The sequence below is a fragment of the Malaclemys terrapin genome, chromosome 10, assembly GCF_027887155.1.
Source record: "Malaclemys terrapin pileata isolate rMalTer1 chromosome 10, rMalTer1.hap1, whole genome shotgun sequence".
In the NCBI taxonomy this organism is placed as follows: domain Eukaryota; kingdom Metazoa; phylum Chordata; order Testudines; family Emydidae; genus Malaclemys; species Malaclemys terrapin.
Window position 1 is genome coordinate 81,464,929 of NC_071514.1, and position 25,285 is coordinate 81,490,213.

Sequence of the window (25,285 nt, forward strand, 5' to 3'; positions counted from 1 at the left end):
TGACAACCCTGGGTTTAGCAAGCCGATGCTCAAACCACTGAGCTATCCCTCCCCTCAATGTTTGTAGATTAACAATAAAGTAGGTGTGAAGTACCTTTCTCATTAGGACTGTGCAAATGTAGACCAGAAATCATTAGTAGTTAACACTTTAACCATTACTTCTGAGAATCTCTGTAGTGTACTCCCATCTGTTTTAATACACATGATAGCTGCACGCTGCTCAGAAGATCCAGAAGGTTGTTAGTTTTCGTTGCTGTAAACTTTATAATGGTGCAGCCTGCTTTTTTGGGGCACTTTTTGCAAAGGAAGAGGAATTGTTTTTATCAACATTATAAATCATTTTACTAGGATGGCACCTTAATATGAGTTATTTTTTGTGCTTAAGCTCTTATATAAATTTGGTATGAGTATGAAATATGCAAAAATTCTTAAATGGATTTCTGCCTTGTTTTCAGAATTATGATTGTATTGGAATTGAAGTTTTAAACCTTTCTGTGATTGTTTAAAAGTTTGGAACACACCAAAATGTATTGAATTTTTAAAATTAAGAGAAGGATTGGGCAAAATCACTTTTTAAATGCTCCACTACAGAGAATTGTCTAGGTATCATCAACGAGCAGATATTTGGGTGTAATGTTTAAAATTTACAAATTGACTAATTTATGAAGTATTGGGAATTTGATAGACTAAAATGCTGTTTTCAACTGATGGTTAAAATGCTCTCTTAGCATAACTGGTTCAGGTAATTCTATACTTCTATGTTGCAAGCAGTTAGATTTTTGAAGGATGTAGAGTAGGATTGTTTTATGGGCTGCTTTTAATACCTATTTTTATGTGTTTTTGAAATATTTTTCAGTTTATGACCCTGATCCGTTAGAATGCTTAAGCATATGCTTAACTTAAAGCATATAAGTAGTCCTGTTGACCTGGGACTACTCACATGCTTAAAGGGAAGTACTTTGCTGGAGTGGGGCCTGTGTTGTCCTCTTGGATAATGAATCAAAATGGCTAAAATAAAAGAACATATACTTGAGTATTCTGAACAAACTGGTCTGAATGCTACAGGATAGTTCAGCCAGTCGTCTTTTAACCTTTCCTGGTCTGTTTACAAAGTTTGATTCTTCTGCAGTTCTTTTTTATTCTTCAGAAATCATATCCACTAACTTTTCTGTGAAGGGGTTTCTTTCTTTTTTTAAAAATGACTTGGAGGATAGGGAAGGGAAGCCTTGTGCTGTTTTCTATGACAGCACTGTATACATGAAATCTTTGTCAGAAACATCTCTGAGGATTTTTAACATTAAAAATTCCGACTAGCAGTTGGGAGGGAAAAGGATTTTCAGGTAGGGCCTCTGTGTACACTAGAAATCTGTACTGTAACTCTACACTATAGTTAAAGCAGTACAAACCCCTCCCCCCATTGTGTGACTGCAGTTATATTGGTATAAGGGAGCTTTATACTGGCATAGGTATTCCTATAAGGGAAGGGGAATAACTTTACCACTATGTCATCTTTATAGCAGTATAGTTGTATTCACCCTAGGACTTTTACAAGAATAACCATATTGGCTTAAAAAAAAATCAATCCTAACTAACATAGTTATACCAGCAAAACTTTTAAATATACTCCAGGGCTTTTGTTTTGACTCTTCAATAATAATAATAATAATAATAATAATAAAAAAATCTTAAAGCCCCTTTTTATTTTCAGTGCCTAATAAACGTGAGAGACGATGTTAAATGCATGAGGTCCATGAGGATCAACCTCATCTGTATTTTTGTCGAAACCCCTGTTTTAATTATTTTTATTAACAATAGTGACTCTTGCATTGATTTCTCTTCATGGAATACCCAAATAGGAGGGATTTAAGCTCCACCCCCTGCTGACACAACCACTGTTTTCATGCTAAGCAGATGTAATAGCATTCCCCTCTCAATCATATCTTCTTTACTTACAGGTTGCTACATTGTTTTGATTAAAGCTGTTACATTGCTACTCCCAGCCTAGAGGGCAGTGGAGAGGAAAAAACTCATTACAGCTTGGTGATTAACATATTTGTGGCATTTGTAATGTCACGGTTTCACAGAAAACAGTTTCAAGAGCTGCTGAGGTAATAGGGGTGTGTCAAAAAGGCAAATGAAAGTCAGAAGAAAAGTATTTAAAAATATTAGAGGGATTTAAAAACACACATGCTTTCATATAAGTTTCAGAGTAACAGCCGTGTTAGTCTGTATCCGCAAAAAGAAGAACAGGAGTACTTGTGGCACCTTAGAGACTAACAAATTTATTAGAGCATAAGCTTTCGTGGACTACAGCCCACTTCTTCGGATGCATATAGAATGGAACATATAATGAGGAGATATATATACACACATACAGAGAGCATAAACAGGTGGGAGTTGTCTTACTAACTCTGAGAGGCCAATTAATTAAGAGAAAAAAAAAAAAAAAACTTTTGAAGTGATAATCAAGCTAGCCGAGTACAGACAGTGTGATAAGAAGTGTGAGAGTACTTACAACGGGAGATAGTCAACGTTTGTAATGGCTCAGCCATTCCCAGTCCTTATTCAAACCGGAGTTAATTGTGTCTAGTTTGCATATCAATTCTAGCTCTGCAGTCTCTCTTTGGAGTCTGTTTTTGAAGTTTTTCTGTTGTAATATAGCCACCCGCAGGTCTGTCACTGAATGACCAGACAGGTTAAAGTGTTCTCCCACTGGTTTTTGAGTATTTTGATTCCTGATGTCAGATTTGTGTCCATTAATTCTTTTGCGTAGAGACTGTCCGGTTTGGCCAATGTACATGGCAGAGGGGCATTGCTGGCACATGATGGCATAGATCACATTGGTAGATGTGCAGGTGAACGAGCCCCTGATGGTATGGCTGATGTGATTAGGTCCTATGATGATGTCACTTGAATAGATATGTGGACAGAGTTGGCATCGGGGTTTGTTACAAGGATAGGTTCCTGGGTTAGTGGTTTTGTTCAGTGATGTGTGGTTGCTGGTGAGTATTTGCTTTAGGTTGGGGGGTTGTCTGTAAGCGAGGACAGGTCTGTCTCCCAAGATCTGTGAGAGTAAAGGATCATCTTTCAGGATAGGTTGTAGATCTCTGATGATGCGCTGGAGAGGCTTTAGTTGGGGGCTGAAGGTGACAGCTAGTGGTGTTCTGTTATTTTCTTTGTTGGGCCTGTCTTGTAAGAGGTGACTTCTGGGTACTCGTCTGGCTCTGTCAATCTGTTTTTTCACTTCAGCAGGTGGGTATTGTAGTTTTAAGAATGCTTGATAGAGATCTTGTAGGTGCTTGTCTCTATCGGAGGGATTGGAGCAAATGCGGTTATATCTTAGAGCTTGGCTGTAGACAATGGATCGTGTGGTGTGTCCTGGATGGAAGCTGGAGGCATGTAGGTAAGTGTAGCGGTCAGTAGGTTTCCGGTATAGGGTGGTATTGATGTGACCATCGCTTATTAGCACAGTAGTGTCCAGGAAATGGACCGCTTGTGTGGATTGATCTAGGCTGAGGTTGATGGTGGGATGGAAATTATTGAAATCATGGTGAAATTCCTCAAGGGCTTCTTTTCCATGGGTCCAGATGATGAAGATGTCATCAATGTAGCGCAAGTAGAGTAGGGGCGTTAGGGGACGAGAGCTAAGGAAGCGTTGTTCTAAGTCAGCCATAAAAATGTTGGCATATTGTGGGGCCATGCGGGTACCCATAGCAGTGCCGCTGACTTGAAGGTATATATTGTCCCCAAATGTGAAATAGTTGTGGGTGAGGACAAAATCACAAAGTTCAGCCACCAGGTTAGCTGTGACATTATCAGGGATACTGTTCCTGATAGCTTGTAGTCCATCTTTGTGTGGAATATTGGTGTAGAGGGCTTCTACGTCCATAGTGGCCAGGATGGTGTTTTCTGGAAGATCACCGATGGATTGTAGTTTCCTCAGGAAGTCAGTGGTGTCTCGAAGATAGCTGGGAGTGCTGGTAGCGTAGGGTCTTAGGACAGAGTCTACATAACCAGACAAGCCTGATGTTAGGGTGCCAATGCCTGAGATGATGGGGCGTCCAGGATATCCAGGTTTATGGATCTTGGGTAGCAAATAGAATACCCCTGGTCGGGGTTCTAGGCATGTGTCTGTACGGATTTGTTCCTGTGCTTTGTCAGGGAGTTTTTTTAGCAGATGGTGTAGTTTCTTTAGGTAATCTTCAGTGGGATCAGAGGATAATGGCCTGTAGAATGTGGTGTTAGAGAGCTGTCTAGCAGCCTCCTGGTCATATTCCAATTTATTCATGATGACGACAGCACCTCCTTTGTCAGCCTTTTTGATTATGATGTCAGGGTTGTTTCTGAGGCTGTAGATGGCGTTGTGTTCAGCATGGCTGAGGTTATGTGGCAAGTGATGTTGCTTTTCCACAATTTCAGCCTTTGCACGTCGACGGAAGCAATCTATGTAGAAATCCAGTCTGTTGTTTCGACCGTCCGGAGGAGTCCATGCAGAATCCTTTTTTTTGTAGTGCTGGTAGGGAGGACATCATAATCAAAAAGGCTGACAAAGGAGGTGCTGTCGTCATCATGAATAAATTGGAATATGACCAGGAGGCCGCCCCCCCGATGAGAGGCGTACAGCTTTCTGCGCCGGGAGTACAGCACCATGGTGTCGGTGTAGTCACCCTGGTTGCACTGTACTCCAAAGGAGAAGGTTGGATATGATACCTGGACATACACAAATCTTTAACTGTCCCGGGACTCACCTCCTCCTGGGACCCTCCCTTCCCCCAAACCTCTCTGTTAGGGTGACCAGATGTCCCGATTTTATAGGGACAGTCCCGATATTTGGGGCTTTTTCTTATATAGACACCTATTTCCGCCCCCCCACCCCCGTCCCGATTTTTCACACTTGCTATCCGGTCACCCTACCCTCAGTGCTGATGTGTTTTTTTGTTTTTGTTTGTCTCTCTCCCCTCCAGTTGTTGTTTTTAATAAAATAATTGTGTTGGTTTGAAAGCAATCTTTATTCCATGAATTGAAAGCAAACCGAGCCCTGCAAAGCAACAGGCAATTTTATTACACCTTCACAGCGCATTGTCTGCACCAATCCCAATCCCCTCCTAGCATTACAAGCACTGCACTCCCAAACATAGCAACAAATATTAGTGGCTTTCAGCTTCAAAATGCTGCCTCAAGGCATCCCTGATCCTTTTGGCCCCGCGCTGCGCCCCTCTAATAGCCCTGGTCTCTGGCCGTTCAAATTCAGCCTCCAGGTGCTGCGCCTCCGCAGTTCATCCCTGAGTAAAGCTTTCACCCTTCCCTTCACAGATATTATGGTGTGTACAGCACGAGGCTATAAGCATAGGAATATTGTCATTAGCCAGATCCAGCCTCCCATCTAGGCAGCGCCAGCGGGCCTTTAAATGGCCAAAAGTACTCTCAACAGCCATTCTGCACTTGCTCAGCCTGTTGTTGAACCGCTCCTTGCTGCTGTCCAGGTGCCCCATGTATGGCTTCATAAGCCACGGCATTAAGGGGTAGGCAGGGTCTCCCAGGATCACAGTGGGCATTTTGACTATGGTGGTCCGAGAAGAAAGTCCCTGCTTGCAGCTTCTTGAGCAGGCCAGTGTTCTGAAAGATGCGTGCGTCATGCACCTTTCCAGACCAGCCTGCGTTAATGTCCATGAAATGCCCATGGTAATCCACAAGTGCCTGGAGAACCATTGAGAAATATCCCTTCCGATTAATGTACTTGGTGTGTAGGTGGCCTGGTGCCAGAATTGGAATATACATTCCATCTATCGCCTCTCCGCAGTTAGGGAAGCCCATTTGTGCAAAGCCATCCGCAATGTCGTGCATGTTTTCCAGAGTTAGTCTTTCGGAGCAAGATGTGATTAATGGCCCTGCACGCTTCCGTCAACACAAGTGCAGCGGTCGACTTTCCCACTCTGAACTGGTTAGCGACTGATTGATAGCAGTCTGGAGTAGCCAGCTTTCACAGAGCAATCACCATGCGCTTCTCCAACAGGGCAGCACTCCCATTCTCGTGTCCTTGTGCCGCAGGGCTGGGGCGAGCTCATCATGGTCCCATGAATGTGGCTTTCCTCATCCGAAAGTTCTGCAGCCACTGCTCATCATCCCAGACTTGCATGATGATGTGATCCCACCACTTAGTGCTTGTTTCCTAAGCCCAAAAGCGGCGTTCCACTGTGGTCAGCACCTCCGTGAATGCCACAAGCAATCTTGTGTCGTAGCTACTACATGCAGCGAGATCAATGTCGCACTCCTCTTGCCTTTGTAGTTTAAGGAATAATTCCACTGCCACTCGTGATGTGTTAGAGTGAGCAGCATATTGGTGAGCAGTGCGGGATCCATTCCTGCAGACTAAAGAGGCAAGAGTGCGCAGTACACAAACTGTAGATGAAGATGGTGCCAAATGTGGACGGAAGTACAGGGATTGCTGGGATGCAAAGCAATGCATTACGGGGCATTGGGACAGGACCCGGGATGCCCCACGACCCCCTCTGCCTTCCCACAACTCTTAGCAGCAGAAGAGGAAGAGATGCTTTGTGGGATAGCTGCCCAGAGTGCACCGCTCCGAATAGTGCTGCAAGTGTGAACACGCTATTGTGCAGGCAGCTGCCAGTGTGAACACACAACAGCGGTTTCCCTTCAGCGCTCTCTGAGCGGTGCTGTAACTCTGCCAGTGTAGACACACCCATATACACTGAGGCATTGTCTGTGCCAGAGAAGTTCTTGAAAATTTAACCATTCATGCTGACATTGGTTCAGTTTTACCTGTTTCGACACTGGGAGTGCTAATGTTATCAGCCTGTTGGTTTCTGACACCATTTTCAGTACCATGTTGATTGGTCTTCTTGTGAGCTGAGTTAGATGGCATGGTGCTGAAAATGATGCCAGCAGCCACTGGCTGACTCCTTTAGTACTTCCAGTTTTCCCCCCAAGAACTTCCCTAGTGTAGACAAGGTTTTACTGTACACAAGGTTATAGATGTGTCCCAAGCTATTACTTATTGAATAAGTGGTGCACAAGCTGAACTGACGCTGATATCAGTAAGAGTAAACAGAAATAAGCTCGGCTGAGCAGTTTTGGAAACTGTAGTTAATTCTTGAGGTTGACCTGCAAGAAGTACTCTGCCAAATCCAGGGAAGATAAGACTTGACATTCCTGACATCTATAAGGTTTTAAAAAACAACAGAACAGTCTCTCTTCCATGCTTTTGTTGGAAGACCAGTCTAGGTAATCTTTATACATCCTGCAGAAACACAGAATGTAAAAACATTCCAATTACTCCCTCTATTTCCCCCCACCCCTTTCAGATCACCTTTAAGACAGTGGCAGTTTCCCATCTTTGACAACCTGTCCTTCCTATTCCCATCCTAATGTTCCACTTCTATAGACAGAGCAACAGTGAATTTAAAGTACTTCTACCTTTCTGTGAGGCTAGTTTTTGAAACCTCAGCAAGTAAGTGTTTGTTTAGTTGCTCTCTTGTGTTTAGAGCATTAACAAAACTTATTAGCATTTAGGAAAAAACTCTCCTTGTGGTATAGCAAGGAGATTCAGTCCATAGTTCTGTAAAATGGATAACAAGGACGGATCTGAGATGGTTGAATCACAATCCAAGGCACTGTAACATTTGCAACAGCCTTGTATTAAGGAAACAATGGAGTTCTTGTTTACAAACCGAAACCTCAATTTAATATTTAACAATATCCGATTTAAACATTGACAAGCAGGGAAAGGGATGGTCCCCCATACCCTTTGCAGGTAAATGGACAATGGCAGCTTCTTGAGAGCAGGCTGACGACCCTACTAAGGTAAAAGATATCATCTGCTGCAGCTCTTTCAAGGATTTGATTGGCATGGAAACACTACCAAGCACTTCAAAGGGGATAACAAAATTGAGGGTGATCTTAATACACCCATTCCCCCTCCTTTAATGAAATGGTTGTTGTCAGCTTAACGCAGAGATGCTGGAATTTTACCAGCTCAAAATGCAGTCAATAACAGGTTCAGCACAATGTTTTTGTACCCACACATTTAGGGGCAGTATTGACTGATTCCTAGCCCCTCTGCCAGTAGATGGACATCAAGAGGTTAGAGCAGTGCTTCTCAACCTGCAGCCCAATCAGCACACAGCTGTGGCCCATGTGGCATCCTCAGGGTCATACAAGTAGTGTGTATATATATGTGTGGATGTGGCCCACGTAACACACACACAGCTGCATATGCAGCCCACAGTGGCAAATAGATTGAGAATCACTGGGTTAGTCTCCTATGCAATTTGACGAGATGTAATGGAATGCTGGGGGGGGGGGGGGTCTCTAAGCACAAGAGTAAAATGGCCGAAAAGCACAAGAGCAAGCTTGATTGCCCCTTCCTCAGCTAAGGAGGGAGAGTTCATTTAGAGAAGGAGGAATCTGACAGAGGAATCTGACAAATCTGTGATTAAGAGAATAATTAACACTCTGGGAGTATCTCCAGAACAAGAGGAAGAGAGTGAAAGAAAACTTTTTTTTTTCTTTTTTAAATAAAAAAGGCTTCATGCTTTTCCATTCCTTACTCTTCCTCCTTATCCTGTCAGTTGTGGTCAGCAGCTCTTGTTCTTCATGTCTAAGTTTTCTTGTCAAAGGACAAGTTTCAGAGTAACAGCCGTGTTAGTCTGTATCCGCAAAAAGAAGAACAGGAGTACTTGTGGCACCTTAGAGACTAACAAATTTATTAGAGCATAAGCTTTCGTGGACTACAGCCCACTTCTTCGGATGCATATAGAATGGAACATATAATGAGGAGATATATATACACACATACAGAGAGCATAAACAGGTGGGAGTTGTCTTACTAACTCTGAGAGGCCAATTAATTAAAGCTTTAATTTATTTAATTAATTGGCCTCTCAGAGTTAGTAAGACAACTCCCACCTGTTTATGCTCTCTGTATGTGTGTATATATATCTCCTCATTATATGTTCCATTCTATATGCATCCGAAGAAGTGGGCTGTAGTCCACGAAAGCTTATGCTCTAATAAATTTGTTAGTCTCTAAGGTGCCACAAGTACTCCTGTTCTTCTTGTCAAAGGAGTCCTCTAAGCTGACACCATTGACCTACCCACGCCTACTGTGGGGGTTAGGTCAACCTATCTATGTTACATGGGGTACAAAATTTTTCACAGCTCTGAGTGATGTAGCTAGGTTGATCTAATTTTTAGGTGTAGACCAGGCCTTGTCTTCACTACGGAGTCAGCCTGGGCTTTTACTCCGGTGCTGCTGCCAACCCAACTCCTGTCCACAAATACAGTCCTCTGGCTTGAGTTTGGTCATGCTTTATGCTCTGCATTTTAGGATGGGCCAGGTCAGAAGGAGTTACTTTGACAAATAAAAGCTGCTGCTCTTCTCCATACCTGTGTGGTGTGAAGCAGTTGAACTGGGTGAAGGAAATCTAAAACTCAGAGTGAATAGTTAGACAGGCTGAATTGATTCCTGCTGGATTTTTAATTGAATTTTGTGCCTGTGGAAGATATTAGATTGTAGTCCCCAGTACACACAAGACAAGATATTTCAAAAGTGATGAGTGATTTTTGGGGTGTCTCAAGTTTGGGTGCCTTAAAAGGTGTCTCATTCTCAGTGCTAGGCACTTCCTGAAAATGAGGCCCCTTTATAGTGTCAAGTTGGGCTCCAAAAATCTCTTATCACCTTTGAAAACTTTGATCAGGGTGGGATGTAGCAATGCAAGCTTCCTGCATGTAGCCAAGCTAATATATTAAAACCTAGAGTTGGAGAGCAGGTTTCCATTCAGCTCTTGGCCACCACTCAGTTTAAGAAGCCCAGCGATGCCTGCCTCTGCCGCTACTACAGGTTTCTCAAGCAGTAGCAGCATGAAATTGGCATTCTTGCAATTCACATTCTGGCTGTCCACAGGCTTGTGCATATCAGCAGTGAAACTGGATTTTGTTAATTTAACTATGCAGTGTCTTATTCATTTGGAATTTCAAGACAAGTGAATCACATTAATTCTGTAACCAAAATCTGGCTTGAAACTATCAGAAGTTGTAAGTTTGACCCACAGGCTCCTTTAGTGTTCTAGCATCTTGCCTATCTAGAAAGAAAAACTGTTTTTTGTCTGGATTAAGGCCTCAATATGCCCGGATTTAGCTGCAATTCAAAATAACAGTAATAGTTTTATGGTGAAAGCCCAATGTATAGCAGAAAATATACATAATTTCCAGTGGCTAAAATTTTGAACTAATTATCTGATGTGAGCACACTGAATACTTCAGATAATGTGTTTACACTTTAATTCACATTTTCTTTTGATAGGAAGCTTACCTTTGCTTTGCAGGCTTCTTAATGTCTGAAATGACAGGCACACTTCATTAACCGGTAATGTATTCTAAAGGAAATGTCCTCTTGCAGGTATAGCCCCAACATGCCTTAATTTCTCTCTCCGTGTTCTTTTGAAAGTCTCCCTCTACCTTTATTTCAGTCTAAAATAACACCCAAGTAGACATGGTAATCTGCATTCATTTCAGATTTCTGCACTTTTTGTGATTTTTGGAGTACACAGTATAATTTTGATGATTTTCCTTACCCTTTACTAAAGGGAAACGGAAGTGCTCTCCTTCAGGTAGGTATTTTCTATTGTACTATTACTATTGCATTGATCTGCATTTAGAATGTTTGGCTCAGTGCATAATGGCTTGACCTATATTCTTCCACAGTTCTACCTTATTCTATTATTCATTACCTAGCTAGTAGTCTCTGTATTACAAGTGAGAAATAAAGCGAGATGTGAAATGAAGCTTGTGTACTGTCAGTGACACTTGACCTAGCCATAGGCAAAGGAATATGTTATTTTTAAAGAGACTCTACCAAAGCTTGTAAGTCTAAAATTAGACCTACTATGTAGCTATGACTTGGATCATTTGTCCTGATCTGCTCTACTCTTCCAGAGAGCGTTGCACTGTATTAATTCTGGAACATAGTTGCTTTTCTTTTCAATAATCGCAGTTGTGTTACAAGCTGCAGAAGGAAACATACAAATCATTGGCAAGTTTCACTTTGCAAGTCCTGAATCGAAGTGGCCAGGTGATTCATTTATGTTCAGTCACAAAGCAAAACTTCCCATTCATTTTTTCCCTTTCAGTAAACTATAAAGGTATGTAGAGATACTGTACATAGAGGACTCAGATATTATAACAGATGATAGGTCCTTTAAAATTGCATGTAATGAAAAGTGGGTTTGATAAAATATCTGATTAATGTGGGCAGGGATTTAGCTACACAATGGATCTCCATACACAGTGATAAAAATTAAAGATTTAATTTATTCCTTGGAGCCTCAGGCACTGCTGAAAAATCAGTGTGGAATCTAACAATCTTGTAAATCATTAATATGCATACATTTGGAGAAGGATATCTTTGTGCATTAACTCTTTCTTTAAAGAAACTCTTTGGCCACCTGTCCTTCATGAAAGCTGGCTTTGTCCCCTTGTTTGTGAAAGGGGAGTGGAAAGCTTCCAAAACGTAACTTTTGAGTCTTCCCTCCACCCCCAAAATTAAAAGTTTAAAGATGACCCATGTTTAGATTTCAGAGAAGGGGGACTGATTTTTCTCTTGAATTGAGCCCTTAGTGAACCCCTGTCCCTAATTAGCTTTCTTAAATAATGTGTGAGAGAGACTGAAGAAGGATATGGGGTTGGCTGTAATTTCACTGCCTTCATTATCTTGCTTTATTCTCATGAATCAGGAGGGTTTCTTCTGCTGTACAATAGCACTGGAAAGCTAATATGTACTTATTCCCTTTTATGCATTTTGCTAAGCTTCATAGCTTCTTTTAATGTTCTTCTCTGAGGCATTACAAAGTACAATTGCTCCTTTTCCAGTTTGGTTGTGGAAACAAGTGTTTGTATTAAAGTACTTTAATGTGGACTAGGAAATACCCATTTGGTTATCTATTAATTCTGTAAGAATTGTTTATGAATAAAGCAAATCTGTGAAACAGAATCAGTTTGAGCCTGACGATATCTTTCAAAGTGCTGTGGGGTTAGAGAATGAAATCTAAAATATTTGAAGCCATATAGGACTACAAGCATACATCCAGTATTAGAAAATTATTTGCATGCTGTCATTTTTCTGAACTGTCTTATTAGCAGGGTGGATTTGATTTAAATCAATTTGACTTGATCAAAAGACTTGATTTAATCATGGATTTCTACATAAAAGTGCATTCTTGTTGGTTGTTGTAACCTTAATACATATTCTTCTCTACTCAGAGATAGTAGGTTTAATTTTTAGAAGGTACACACTATACATTTTTAAGTGATTTATTTTGAAAACTTTTCAGATTAGTTTTACAGCTTGTAGTGAAGTGAAGCCTCAGTGGTGCAGCGCCTCCTGCTGGTCATCTTGGGAATTAGCTCTCCAGCACTCAGAGTGCCTCATACTGGCCGGTGTCTCGCCTGCTGCTGGCCCCTGTGTCCCTCCCTGTCCCTAGTACCCTTTACTTCAGGGTTCTGACCCTGCAGTACCCCACAACGCTCTGGGTCTCCCCTCCCAGGGGAATCCCCAATGTTGCCTCAGTGGCTACTGCTAGTCAGCATCTAGTCCCGCTCACTGGGGCAAACTGCAGTCTATCATGACCACTCATCAATGGCAAGGGGGTTGGACTAGCTGCCTCTGCCTAACCCCAGGCTGCACCTCTGCAACCCCAGTACCTACTTTGGGCCTTTAACAAGGCCTGCCGCCTGGGGAGTTGCCAGGCTGGAGCTCCCCAGCACTGCTCTGCCACAGGTACCCTGCTCAGCTCCCAGGCAGCCAGGTCCTTCTCTCTGTACAGCTAGAGAGAGAGTGATCTAGCTCCTCCCTGTGCCCTTATAACAGGGCCACCTGTGGCCTGATTGGGGTGTGGCCCAGCTGTGGCTGTTCCCCAATCAGCCTAGCCTTTTTTCTAGGAGCAGGGTAACTGCCCTGCTACACAGCTCTATCAGAAAATGAATGATTGGTAAATGAAATAGACAAAGGTAAATAGAAGCAGATATTTATCAAGTCAGTGGGAGACGAACTATCTCCAGTTCAACAGGTTAATCAATTAGTATTTGGAGGATTTTCTTGCCATGCTGTATTAGGAGGAGAACATCACTAGACAGACATTTAAATGGTTGTATTTAATTGAAACAACAACATTCTGTATTCTGGATTTTTTTCAACAGCAGGCATATAATATTTTAACAAAACAAGCATATGAATTTTTGAATTTAGTTAAACCTTCAAGTTTTTTTAAAATCAGGTTTGTTTTTGTTAAAATTGTTTTAACTAAAATAGTTAAATTAAAAAAAAACCACAAAAATTAAATTGACTATGTCAGCCAGGTCAACCTGAGAAACTTAAAATATTGGCTTCTGCAGGTAACTCAGTCGTCTTCACCTTCATTTTCCTGTTTGTTCTAATCTGGAAAAGAAAAACAAGCTTTCCTGCTTTTTCAGGTCCCAAATGATTTGGGATGAATTATTCTTTCTACACCGGCAGAAGAGATACTGCTGTTAAAAGTGAGATTATCACTTCAACAGTCTCTGAATCCAAGTGCTTAAGTGACTTCCACCAGTTCACTGGTGTGACTTTCTTTAAAACATCATCAGCAAACATATATTTCCCAAACTGGGTCTCTTTTTTTATGGCCTGCTGCCATTATAGGTTTTCCCTTCTAGTGAGAGAATGCTATGGTAGATCTCAAATCAATGAAGGCTACACTGAGAAAGACCTCAAGATTTCTGGAATATGCTCATCAAATCGTTTCACTTTTGTTTCTACTGCCTATCCCTCCCTTCTCACAGTTATCTCCAGACTCTCTCCTTGTCCAGAATCTATTCCACCCCCAACAATCTTCTGTTCATTGAACTTTTTGAAACTTTGCGCTTTTAGAGAGAGGTAAGGGATTGACTCTGTGTACACAAATTTGCAGAGAGACAATAGGGTTGAGGTCTGTTATTTCTTATCTCTATATATTATTGATTTATTTATTTTAAAAACATTTTTGCTGTTAACAAGCATGTTATCTCTGGAGACCCAAATCCAGAGTTTGAGAACTGCAAAACTAAGCATCTCTGATGGTATCTTCTAGACTGAGCACTGAGTCCCATTGGGTAGATAGAAAGATTAATCGAAATAATCTATACAGATGCCCCTGAAACCCCATAAGATTGGGTACCTAATCCATGAACTATTGGAACTCATTTACAAAACTTTTCTTAAACATTACATGACTATATTGTCTCATACTATAGAATTAGAATTTATAATCCCTATTCCATGATGCGATATCTTTGAGCTATAATGTATCTTAATTAAAACTATATCTTTAGATTTAAATAAAAAAAATCAGATTATTTATTTATTTAATTTTATTTTAAATCATTGATTTTTATCCACCCTGCTTATTAGTGAATTCTGACTAAACTCCTTCACAGCATGTATTAATGTATTAAGTAAAGGTAGTCTTTTTTTTCTCTGTGGAAAGTGAGGACTTTTTACACAGCGTAGCTACTAAATTATAAGACAACTTACTTACATCTTCCAGGGAGCATTAAAATGTAAGCAAAACAATGTTCCAAAATTTAGCAACTGATGTTAATAACTTTATTAAGCAGTTATTGTGTAATAACACAGCTTGTCATGAAGATTTACAAAATGGATTTTAATATAGCAGTATAGGATTTGCCATAGTGGATGTTATCACTAGTCCTTCCAGTTCGGTATTACCAGGTTGCTACTTCAAGTTATAAAACACAAATCTGTGTGGTGTGGGAGAGTGGGTGGGGTGAGGTGGGAGGGAAGGAAGAATTAACCTTAACTTCACCAGTTCCTGACTTGAATGCTTTACTTTGAAACTGAGAGAGAGACAATGGTGAGGTAATATCTTTTATTGGACCATCTTCTCTTGGTGTAGAAGGTACAAGCTTTTGAGCTACACAGAGTTCTTCAGCTCTGTTTAGCTCAAAAAGCATGTACTTTCCACCAACAGCAGTTGGTCCAATAAAAAGTTACCTCATCTACCTTGTCTTTCTCATATCCTGGGACCAACACCGCTACAATAACGCTGCAAATTTACTTTGGAACTGTAATATTCCTAATTAGCTTTTGTGTGTGAAACTTTAGGAATAATATATTAACAGATGAGCATTAACTTCATCAGAGACGCTCCTGCTTACATGAGGGTCTATATTTGACTCAGCTAGCTTGATGTTAAAATTTGTGGCATAAGGCATATCTCACGGGATGTAGTATGTGGATGAAGCAATTGGACTGAGAGTTGGGAGACCTGGGTTCTGTGTTTATCTCTGCCACTCGCTTGCTGTGTGACCTGGGGCAAGTCACTTCACTGTGCCTCTGTTTCCCCTTGCACCCTCTGTCTTATTTAGTTAGTTTGTAAACTCTTTGGGGCAGAGACTGTCTGTCACTGGGTACAGTGCGTAGCACAATGGGGATCTTGGCTGTGGCCTCTAGGCTCAACAGTAATACAGATATTTCTGTATTAAGAGTTAGTCATGTAATTAATGAATGAATGGGGCTGGGGTTTGAGGATCTCTGATATTACTAATAAAATGTATTGTTTTGTATTGTATAGTTGTGTAAACCACTCCTTCCATGTACTTGAAACTGCACACACAACACCGTACAGATGTTCTATTAATCCATTGTGTATTTCACTTTTCTAGAATATGAACATTTTTAGCTATGTCTGGCTGAATCCCTTTTTATAAATGTAATCTAAATCTTTGTGAGAAAACTTGCAGATCTCCCTTTCATGTAGGAAAAGGGGGGGAAAATTGGATATTTTTGTATATGGGTTAAAATATCTTGTTTGTAGACATGTGTGCAGTTTAACCTGTTTGATAACTCTCTCCTGAAGTAATGTGATAATTAGTACCAGCAGTTCAAAAATGGCATTTTTTTCTCATATCTACTGATAGTAATGACAAGCGTGTACGTGTATTTCTTCTTCCCAATATGTCCTCCAGCTAAAATCTAGTGTCTGTGTTCTGGCTATTTTAGTTTTAGTAATATTTAAAACATTGACCCTAATGTCCGCTTGATATGAAAGGGATATTCACACCTGCATTTTTTTTCAGTTTTAGTTGCATACTCAACTTGACCCTGTTTAAATTTTCTTACTGTTTCTTGCTTTGAGTGAAGGCTATTTTTTCAGTGTAGACAAACTTCTGTGTGTGGCTTTACATTTCAAATAACTCAATGGATTTTGTTGAAATCCATACATTAAGTGGATTTATATTGCTTCTCTTTTGAATTAAGTTTTATTAATGCCTGTTGGATTGGGCTCATTTCTTTGTCTTAGCAAACTAAAGATGGTGGTTTATCTCTTTTGAATTTCATTTAGTCTCTTGGTAGAGATCTGATAGGCAGAAATAGTCAAGTGTCCTTCCATCTGCATTCGGTATCTGAATAACTGTCATGAGGAGAATTCTTCAGGGTTATACATATCATGAAAGTGTTTGAATAAAACATAGAGGAAATTGAGAAATTAGATATTCTCATCACCCCACCGCCAAGATTACTCCTGACATTACAGGTAAACATTAGTTTTCTCTCTGCAGAATTGCATATTCCATTCCTATTTGTACAAAAGGTGACAAAATTATTAGAAAACAGAGGAAAAAGTGGCCCACAGTGATAGGCAGCAATATTAGGTGGATGAAATTTTGGGAGTCTCAGTTAAAAAAAGAAACCACCACCGACAAAAAAACCTCGGCTATCCCTTTTAAGAAATTTGTTCAAGTTGGTGGTCCCTGCAGCTGCTTTTTACAAAGAGCAGTAACTTTAATAAATTAGTTTTATTTTTTGCTGCAGTTGCAGTTGTACTGTTTACAATGGGGACTCTGATTTTTGCTGAAGTTGCAAGTATATTGTACTTTGTGTTAGTTCATTAGTGAGATGTTAATTCACTCAGGCCTCTTAAAAGAATCCTAAATTTTCTATTAAAATAATTTTCTATGAAACCAACTAATCATGAATTTAAAATGTTTTCTTACTTTATCAAATGGGGATATTTAACTTTTATCTCAAATGCTGTTCTCAGATTCTCCAAATGTTAAGGTCAAGTAAAATATTAATTTAATAGGAATGGGGAAGCAGATGAGTTGTGTATCTTTTGGTGTTTGCTTTATGAAGTGCCCAAGAACTTGATTTATTGCTAGTGCCAAAATAGCTGTAAAAATGAAATTAAACTCTTGGCAAATTTTTATTTTAGGTAAAGAGCATTAACACAAGGTGGTCCTTCCCCCAAGCTCTTCTTTGCTATTTTTAATAGGATAAAATGAAAGTCTCTCAAAATCCTGTAGTTTGCTTTTTAATAGCAAAAAGTGGAATAGCTGTACCAGGGAGGCAAAATATTTCTAAACTTACCTTTGGGTCAAAAAAGGTACCATGTTAATGACTGGACTCAGCACTGTTTTGCTGACTCATATCAAACTAAGCTATGTAATTAGCAATTGAAATTGCATAATTATTTCAAGGTATGAATATGTAAAGTATCTGCTAGAGTTTGCACTGTGTAGCAATCTTATAATTGCCATAGAAGTAAAAATTATCAAATGAAGTCTTTAATTTTGTTGAAGAGCTAAGAACACCTTTCTTTCTGTTGCATCTAATTCAGTGTGCTCACTTATTAATATAGCAAACCATTTAATATTTTTCAAAGTTAAAGCTCCCTTTAGATCCCTTTATTCTATTCGGTCTACTGCAGGTGTATCACTTGTGCCTGTAACATATGTCACTTTCTGTTGCTACTGCAGCATCCCCTTCAAACTGGGAGAATTACTCTATAATCAAATAGAGTTCCCATCACATTCCAGAGCATATACACATAGTGCAAACTCGCTTGTTTCTAGTGCTTGGCTTTATTGGTAACTCAAAAATAAATAAAACATAAGCCCTCAGTCTCAGCTTTCCCCCCAAACTTTGGATTCCCTGAAAACCACCTCTGTACTGAGAGAGGCTTCAAATCCCACTTGTATCTTGGGCTTTGTCGTCACTACAAAATAAATGTGTTTTTTCCTAGTGTAGATATGGCCAAGGTTGGGGCTACATCAGTCTTCCTGTTAGTATGATTGACCATCATATACACTTTACTTTTATGCTGCGGTTTAAGCACTTGGTGACTCAACAGAGGAAGCTCTGCTCTTGGCCCGTTTCAGGGCATAGGATTGACTGTTTGGTTTCCTCTCCATTAAAATAGGTGCTTCAGTCTAGGGCACATTCTTGAGTCAAGACACATGGTTTCTTATGCACATGATAAAAGTCCAGCAATAATTAAGGGTCTTTTCAAAGGCTACTTCACTTTGAAATTCTCCTTTCTAAAGCTTAGCAGAGCAATGCGAGTTTTTTATATGAATCCTCCTCCAAGGGACTTGAACTTAATTCTGCTGTGGTTGCTCTTACTTAGTAGTTCAGCTATGGATGTTGAAATTATTTTTCCAAACCGTGTCCATTTGTGACACTGCCAGTTTATATGTAGGTAGTTGAAGTTGCTTGTTGTTGCTGTTTTATTATTTACCTCTTTGATTTTTACATAACATTGTTCTTGTTATCCATGTAAATATCCAAGCCTTTTCTGAATGCTGCTAAGCTATTGGCTTCATTGATATGAAAACCTTCCCCCCAAAAAAGTCACCAGTTTTTTCCCCAGTTATGGAGGGAGTGGAATTCAGATGTTTAGATGGGGATTCCTCTGCCATACTCTGGGGTTGCAAAGATGAGGAGACTCCTCTAGGAGCAGGGTCATCTCTATTTCCTATCCAGAGGCTGCTACCGAGCTCTGTTCCTTCTGGTGTATGTCTGATGATAGATCAAAATTCTTTTCCTATGAGTTGGATTTAAATAAATGTAAAGGAATACACTATGCTGATGCATTTTATTTGAAGTCTGTTTTTAACTCTTATTAGAGAACCAAAGTGGGTGAGGTAATATCTTTATTGGACCAACTTCTGTTGGAGAAAGACAAGCTTTCAAACTTACACAGAGCTTTTTCTTCAGGTCTGGTCTTATGGCCAACTTAATTTTCTGCAATACTTAAACTATAATAGTTTTTATCTTAATTCTTCCAAGAATAAATATTATTACAGATTTTTTTTAAGCTGTCTCAATCTTGTTGTCATTGATCTTATTTGCTGAGAATTGTCATCTTGAAAGGACATATTCTTTTGTACTGTTCTTTCACTGTTATAAAGTTGTATGTTTATTACTGACTTAGAAAAGTTGTCTAAGTTGAAACTTAATTCTGCCTTCCTTCAAAATGGCATGATAGTAATTTGAAGAATGATGGTAATGTTAAGCTTGCAATCAGTGTAATTCTCACCCACGCCTTTTGTTACTGATAATGCAGTTTCTTGTACATGTCTGGAGAAACATTGCTGGAGAACGTTTTTAAAAGTACAGTCCTTGTTCTGCTAGTGTGGTAACTTTTTCCTTATGGAATCAGTGGTTTTTAAGTATTTAAACTGGTTTTATTTGTAATTTGTAAAACATTGCAATGATTTTTTTTTTAAATTGAAAATCAAAGGATATAATTAATAGTAAACGTACAGCGTAAATATCTGAATGTCTGTTCACTTGAGTAATGCATTGTAAAGCATAAATGGGGCTCTGCCAATTTGAAATCTAATCATCTTCAAAAAAGTTTAAAAGGTTTTGCATTTATAAAGCTTACACTTGAGTTCCCCTGACAATATTTTGGATTTACAATTAAATTTTTGTATAATTTAAAACACATCCTTCCTCAGTGCTATGTGAAATATGCTCCCAAGCAGCAGAAACTGTGACTCTGGTAGACACACAGTGCTGTCAAATATACAAAGTAAACAAACTGTTTTCCCTCTGATCTGCTTAGCTTTGCATGTCGCCTTGAATGCATTCTTCTGCTGCCCCTCTTCAGTGGCTTCCAGTTGAATATAGAACCCAGTTCGAGGTGTCTGCCCTGATATTCAGAACCCCCTATGAATTTGTCCCTGGATACCTTAGAAATAGTGTGATTAGTTTATAGGAAATTCTCACGCTCTATGACCCTGAGTTCCCACAACAGCTATGTTACACTAGAACATTGAAATTGTTAACCAACAGAGGGAGGCTCATGAGTGCAGGAGTCAGAACTTTTGAAGGACCCGAACCTGACTCTGGAATTTGCTCACTTGATCCTATGAGATAATTACTACAGACCTCACAACAAAACTAAATTCACAACTAATTTCTTTGGCTTAGCTTTCTCTCATTGTCAATGTGCATGCTTGTGACAAAACAACCTATAAACTAATCAGAGTATAGTAATAATCATGCTCTTTTTATTGTAAAAAAAGCATTAGAATAAACTTTTGATTTTTAAATAGTGTGAATTTCCAGCAGTTAATCTTACCTGAGGGCTTGGCTACACTGGCGCTTTACAACGCTGCAACTTTCTCGTTCAGGGGTGTGAAAAAACACCCCTGAGTGCAGCAAGTTACAGCGCTGTAAAGCACCAGTGTAAACAGTGCCCCAGTGCTGGGAGCCGTGCTCCCAGCGCTGTAAACTAATCCCCTCCTGGAGGTGGAGTACCTGCAGCGCTGGGAGAGCCTCTCCCAGTACTGGCGCGGGACCACACTTGCACTTCAAAGCGCTGCCGAGGGAACGCTCCCGCAGCAGTGCTTTGAAGTTTTGAGTGTAGCCACGGCCTTAGTCTTGAGATAAGGAGCAAAAGTGGGTTTCTTCACATAAAATGCACTAGGGACCTTGAAAGCACCTTCAGTTGACTTCAAAGCTTTGGACAATTTTGTTGGATGTTTTTATTCACAAAAGAACAATTAAAGCTACAACTAATTTTTTTTTCTTTTTCTTTTTAGGTTATGGTTTCCTGTGTCTTGCACCTTTTTCTTGAAGAGAGGAAATGATCTTAGCAGAACTTGTTTCAAATTGATCACTGATACAGAGTCTTCACAGTCCAGAAACGTGCATTGGGGGGGAAAAAATTAATCTCTTTGAAGTTTTTGAAGTTTGTCTTATTAAAAGGGGAAAAAAATGACGACTTCGTCTATTAGACGGCAAATGAAAAACATTGTGAACAATTATTCAGAGGCTGAAATAAAAGTTCGGGAAGCAACTTCCAATGACCCCTGGGGTCCTTCTAGTTCCTTAATGACTGAAATAGCAGATCTGACTTACAATGTGGTAGCCTTTTCTGAAATTATGAGCATGATCTGGAAACGGCTGAATGACCATGGCAAAAACTGGCGGCATGTGTATAAGGCCCTTACTCTGTTAGATTACCTGATTAAAACAGGCTCTGAGAGGGTGGCACAGCAATGTAAAGAGAATATTTTTGCTATTCAAACACTGAAGGACTTCCAATATATTGATCGAGATGGTAAGGACCAGGGCATCAATGTAAGGGAGAAGTCCAAGCAGCTGGTCTCTCTTCTGAAGGATGATGAGCGACTCAAGACAGAGAGGGCCCAAGCCCTGAAGACCAAAGAGCGTATGGCTCAGGTGGCCACTGGAGTTGGTAGTAACCAGATCACATTTGGCCGAGGTTCCAGTCAGCCTAATCTATCCACTAGCTATTCAGAGCAAGAATATGGCAAATCTGGAGGCTCTCCTGCATCTTACCATGGCTGTAAGTACAAATAATCAAATGCATGTAAAAATGAGGGTGGTTTTGTTCTGTAAATCTACATCTGTTCCAGACCTTTCAGATTCTGATTTGCAGTTGGATGAGAGAGTAAGTGGAGCTTTCTAGAATATTAGTGTACAGATCACAAGGGGTTTTTGCAGTGACTGAAACTCTGTACGTCTTCTGGGAAGTACTAATGCCTTTACAAATTACTAGGCTTAATTCCTTGTCAGGGAGAGGATGAATATGTTGATTTAAATTGATTTATAAAACAATTTTTACGTACCTTGTCCCAAAGGTGGTGAAATCCAGCCATTTCCATGAATGGATTCCAATGTTTAATATGACACATCTGACGGGGGCAGAGCAGCAAAGGGGATTCTTTCAGTTAATATTCTGCATACGTTTCCAATTTTGAGAGAGGTGTGTGATGAAAAGTGTGTTTTGTTTTACACTTCATTCTTTTAGGTTTCCTTCTGAATTCTATTTTAATAAAATCAGCACAGGGAATTCCCTTGCATCCATCAGTTTGACCAGACTTCCCTTTATTTTGTTGCTATTTTATTTTAGTATAAGCAGAACAGTTTACTTCATTGTTCAACAGTTCTTTTAAACAAATACTGTTGTAACAGTTCAATACTTCAGTCCTTAATTCTTCACTATACACATTTATAGTATCAACTTTTGGTGTACAAATATCGGTACTAAATACTGTTTCATTCTAAAAATTAATGAAAATACAATGCCAAAGGAATGGGTTCTTTGTATGGCTGCTTGGGCCCACTTGTTATGCAGTCTGGTTTGGCACTTCTTAACATAAGTAATGATCTGCTGAAGGCTGCTTTGGCTGAAATCTCAGTGGTTGTGGTATAATGCTAAAAGAAAACTCATTTTTTTGTTTGTTTGTTAAACGAACACTTACAGTATCTGAAGTGCTGTAACAGAGTCAATGGTGAATTGAATAAGTGTCAGTTATAACAATAATCTTACATCTGTCGGGCCCTTCATCCTAAATTATTACCACCTCTCAAGTTATAAATACAGGAATTGCCGTAACAGCCAATGACGTGTCACCCGCTTGTTGTGCAGAAGGCAGCAACAATTTAGCAGCACATAGCAATATTACACAACCGTTTAGGATAGGCAGTGAAAAATACTTTATCTATTTAAAGTTACAGAGAAAAGCACGTTAAGCAGCATTATCCAAACTGGAATTTTATCAGGCACCAAACTAATACTTTTTTCTTGTGAAAAATACCATGGGATCTTAAATGATCCCAAGTACTCAGAACCTCTGTTTTACCTCTTATTAAAAAAACCCCCACAAACCATGGAACATCCAACTGCTGAGTACCTCTTTTTATCATGCTGGAGCATTGTTTCAGTATTGACTCTGAAAGAAGAGCATCTTTATTGTGTCCCTAGGATATTAGGTTTTCTTTTGAGGTCTCCCTTCAGAGTACTAATGTAATTGAACCATACTTGGCTAGGAGATTAAGATGAAGTATCATGGCTCTTAACTTTAATTGATTTATTGAATTGATCCTCACCACGGTATGTTAATAATGTCTTGGTCTATTCTTCAGCAAATGTTACATTAGTTAGTATATTTAAACATTTTTATTTGCCATACTAAACCAGATACCAGACGTTCAAACTTTCTTTTGCTATATTCATGCTTCAGGAGAAGGTATCCTGCTGAATTCTTATTCCTTTAATGTTTTAGGAATTGTATTGTGTGCTAGATAGCAGAACCATGTTCAGGTCATTCTTTCAAAACAAAATATTAGTGTCCTGTGTATCGTTATTTGTCTTGTACTTGTGCACCTGAGTGCTCCACATCTTTATTTGCAGAACCACTTGTGCAGTAAGGATTGATTGAGCTCCTCTAGTAAGGAAGTTTTTGAAGTTCCGGAGCTTCTGGCTATAGCACTCCCAACACTTTAATGCTAATCATCAAACATTTTGCTGGGTATTAAAAATATTTTTTAAACAATCCAAACGACAAATTTGTTTCATTTTATTGAGCAGACCTTTCAACTTAATAGACCAAAGCAACATCCACAGATGACCAGAGAACCAGAAACTATTTCAAAGCAGCGGTGTCTGTTACCAGGGGAGTGGGAGATTGTATGGTGGGGCACAGAGTATTACATTGTGAGCAAAAAAACCAAACCCCCAGAAATTTAATGTCTTCCCTGTTAGTGTAGAATTAATTTAGGCTTTAAAATAAATAAATAAATACAAGATCATGGAAAATCCTGGTTTCCATCTTTAGACCATTAAAGGAAGATGAGTCATGTCTATCGTATTATCCTTTCTTCTCATATGGTCTGAGCATGTAGCTCTAGCAAACTACATTGAAAGAGTAAACGTTTCACTTTGCAAGCCATTGAGAAATATCCTTGAAAGGACGTTTAGGAGGAAGTCACTGAACCGTGGGGGCCGCGATTGGCCGAACCTGCCGCATCAGCAGGTAAATAAAACTGGCCCGGCCCGCCAGGGTGCTTATCCTCGTGAGCCGCGTGCCGAACGTTGCTGACCCCTGATCTAGACCATCCTTGACAGGTGTTTGTCTAACCTGCTCTTAAAAATCTGCAATGATGGAGATCCCACAACCTTCCTGGGCAATTTATTCCGGTGCTTAACAACCCTGACAGGAATTTTTTCCTAATGTCCAACCTAAACCACCATTGCTGCAATTTAAGCCAATTGCTTCTTGTCCTATCCTCAGAGATTAAGGAGAACAATTTTTCTCCCTCCTCCTTGTAGCAACCTTTTATGTTCTTGAAAACTATTATCATGTCCCCTCTCAGGCTTTTCTTCTTCAGCCCAGCCAAACCCAAATTTTTCAATCTTCCCTCATAGGTCATGTTTCTAGACCTTTAGTCATTTTTGTTGCTCTTCTCTGGGCTTTCTCCAGCTTGTCCACATCTTTCCTGAAATGTGGTGCCCAGAACTGGACACAATACTCCAACTGAGGCTGTATCAGCACAGAGTAGAGCAGAAGAATTACTTCTCATGTCTTGCTTACAACACTCCTGCTAATACATCCCAGAATGATGTTCGCTTTTTTTTTTGCAACTGTGTTACATTGTTGACTCATATTTAGCTTGTGATCCACTATGACCCCCAGATCCCTTTCCACAGTACTCCTTCCTAGGCAGTCATTTCCCATTTTGTATGTGTGCAACTGATTGTTCCTTCCAAAGTGGAGTACTTTGTATATGTCCTTATTGAATTTCATCTTTTTTACTTCAGATCATTTCTCCAGTTTGTCCAAATCATTTTGAATTTTAATTCTATCATCCAAAGCACTTGCAACCTCTCCTACCTCGGTATCGTCTGCAGACTTTATAAGTGTACTCTGTATGTCACTATCTAAATCATTGATGAAGATCTTGAACAGAACGGGACCCAGAACTGATCCCTGTGGGACCCCACTCATTATGTAGTGTGTAGTCTTAAAAAGTGATGCCTAACAGACAACTTGATTTAATTATCCCTTATATATTACTTCGTGTACCACAATAACAAAAAACAGAGATGAATATTGTTACTGTAATCAAACTTTTCAATAACAATAAATGCTTTAAACCCCTCTCTCAAGATATGGCTAAGGGGGGATTAAA

At 39.7% G+C, this 25,285-nt stretch overlaps 1 protein-coding gene across 2 annotated transcripts in view; it reads left to right on the forward strand.

The window, feature by feature from the left end:
* Positions 1 to 25,285, forward strand: part of EPN2 (epsin 2) — a 61,251-nt gene that overhangs the window by 8,872 nt on the left and 27,094 nt on the right. For both annotated transcript variants that reach the window (XM_054041896.1, XM_054041897.1), the window contains exon 2: positions 20,887 to 21,656. In XM_054041896.1, coding sequence (XP_053897871.1) covers positions 21,062 to 21,656 — 595 coding nt within the window. In that variant the 5' untranslated portion in view covers positions 20,887 to 21,061. The remainder of the gene's footprint in view (positions 1 to 20,886; positions 21,657 to 25,285) is intronic.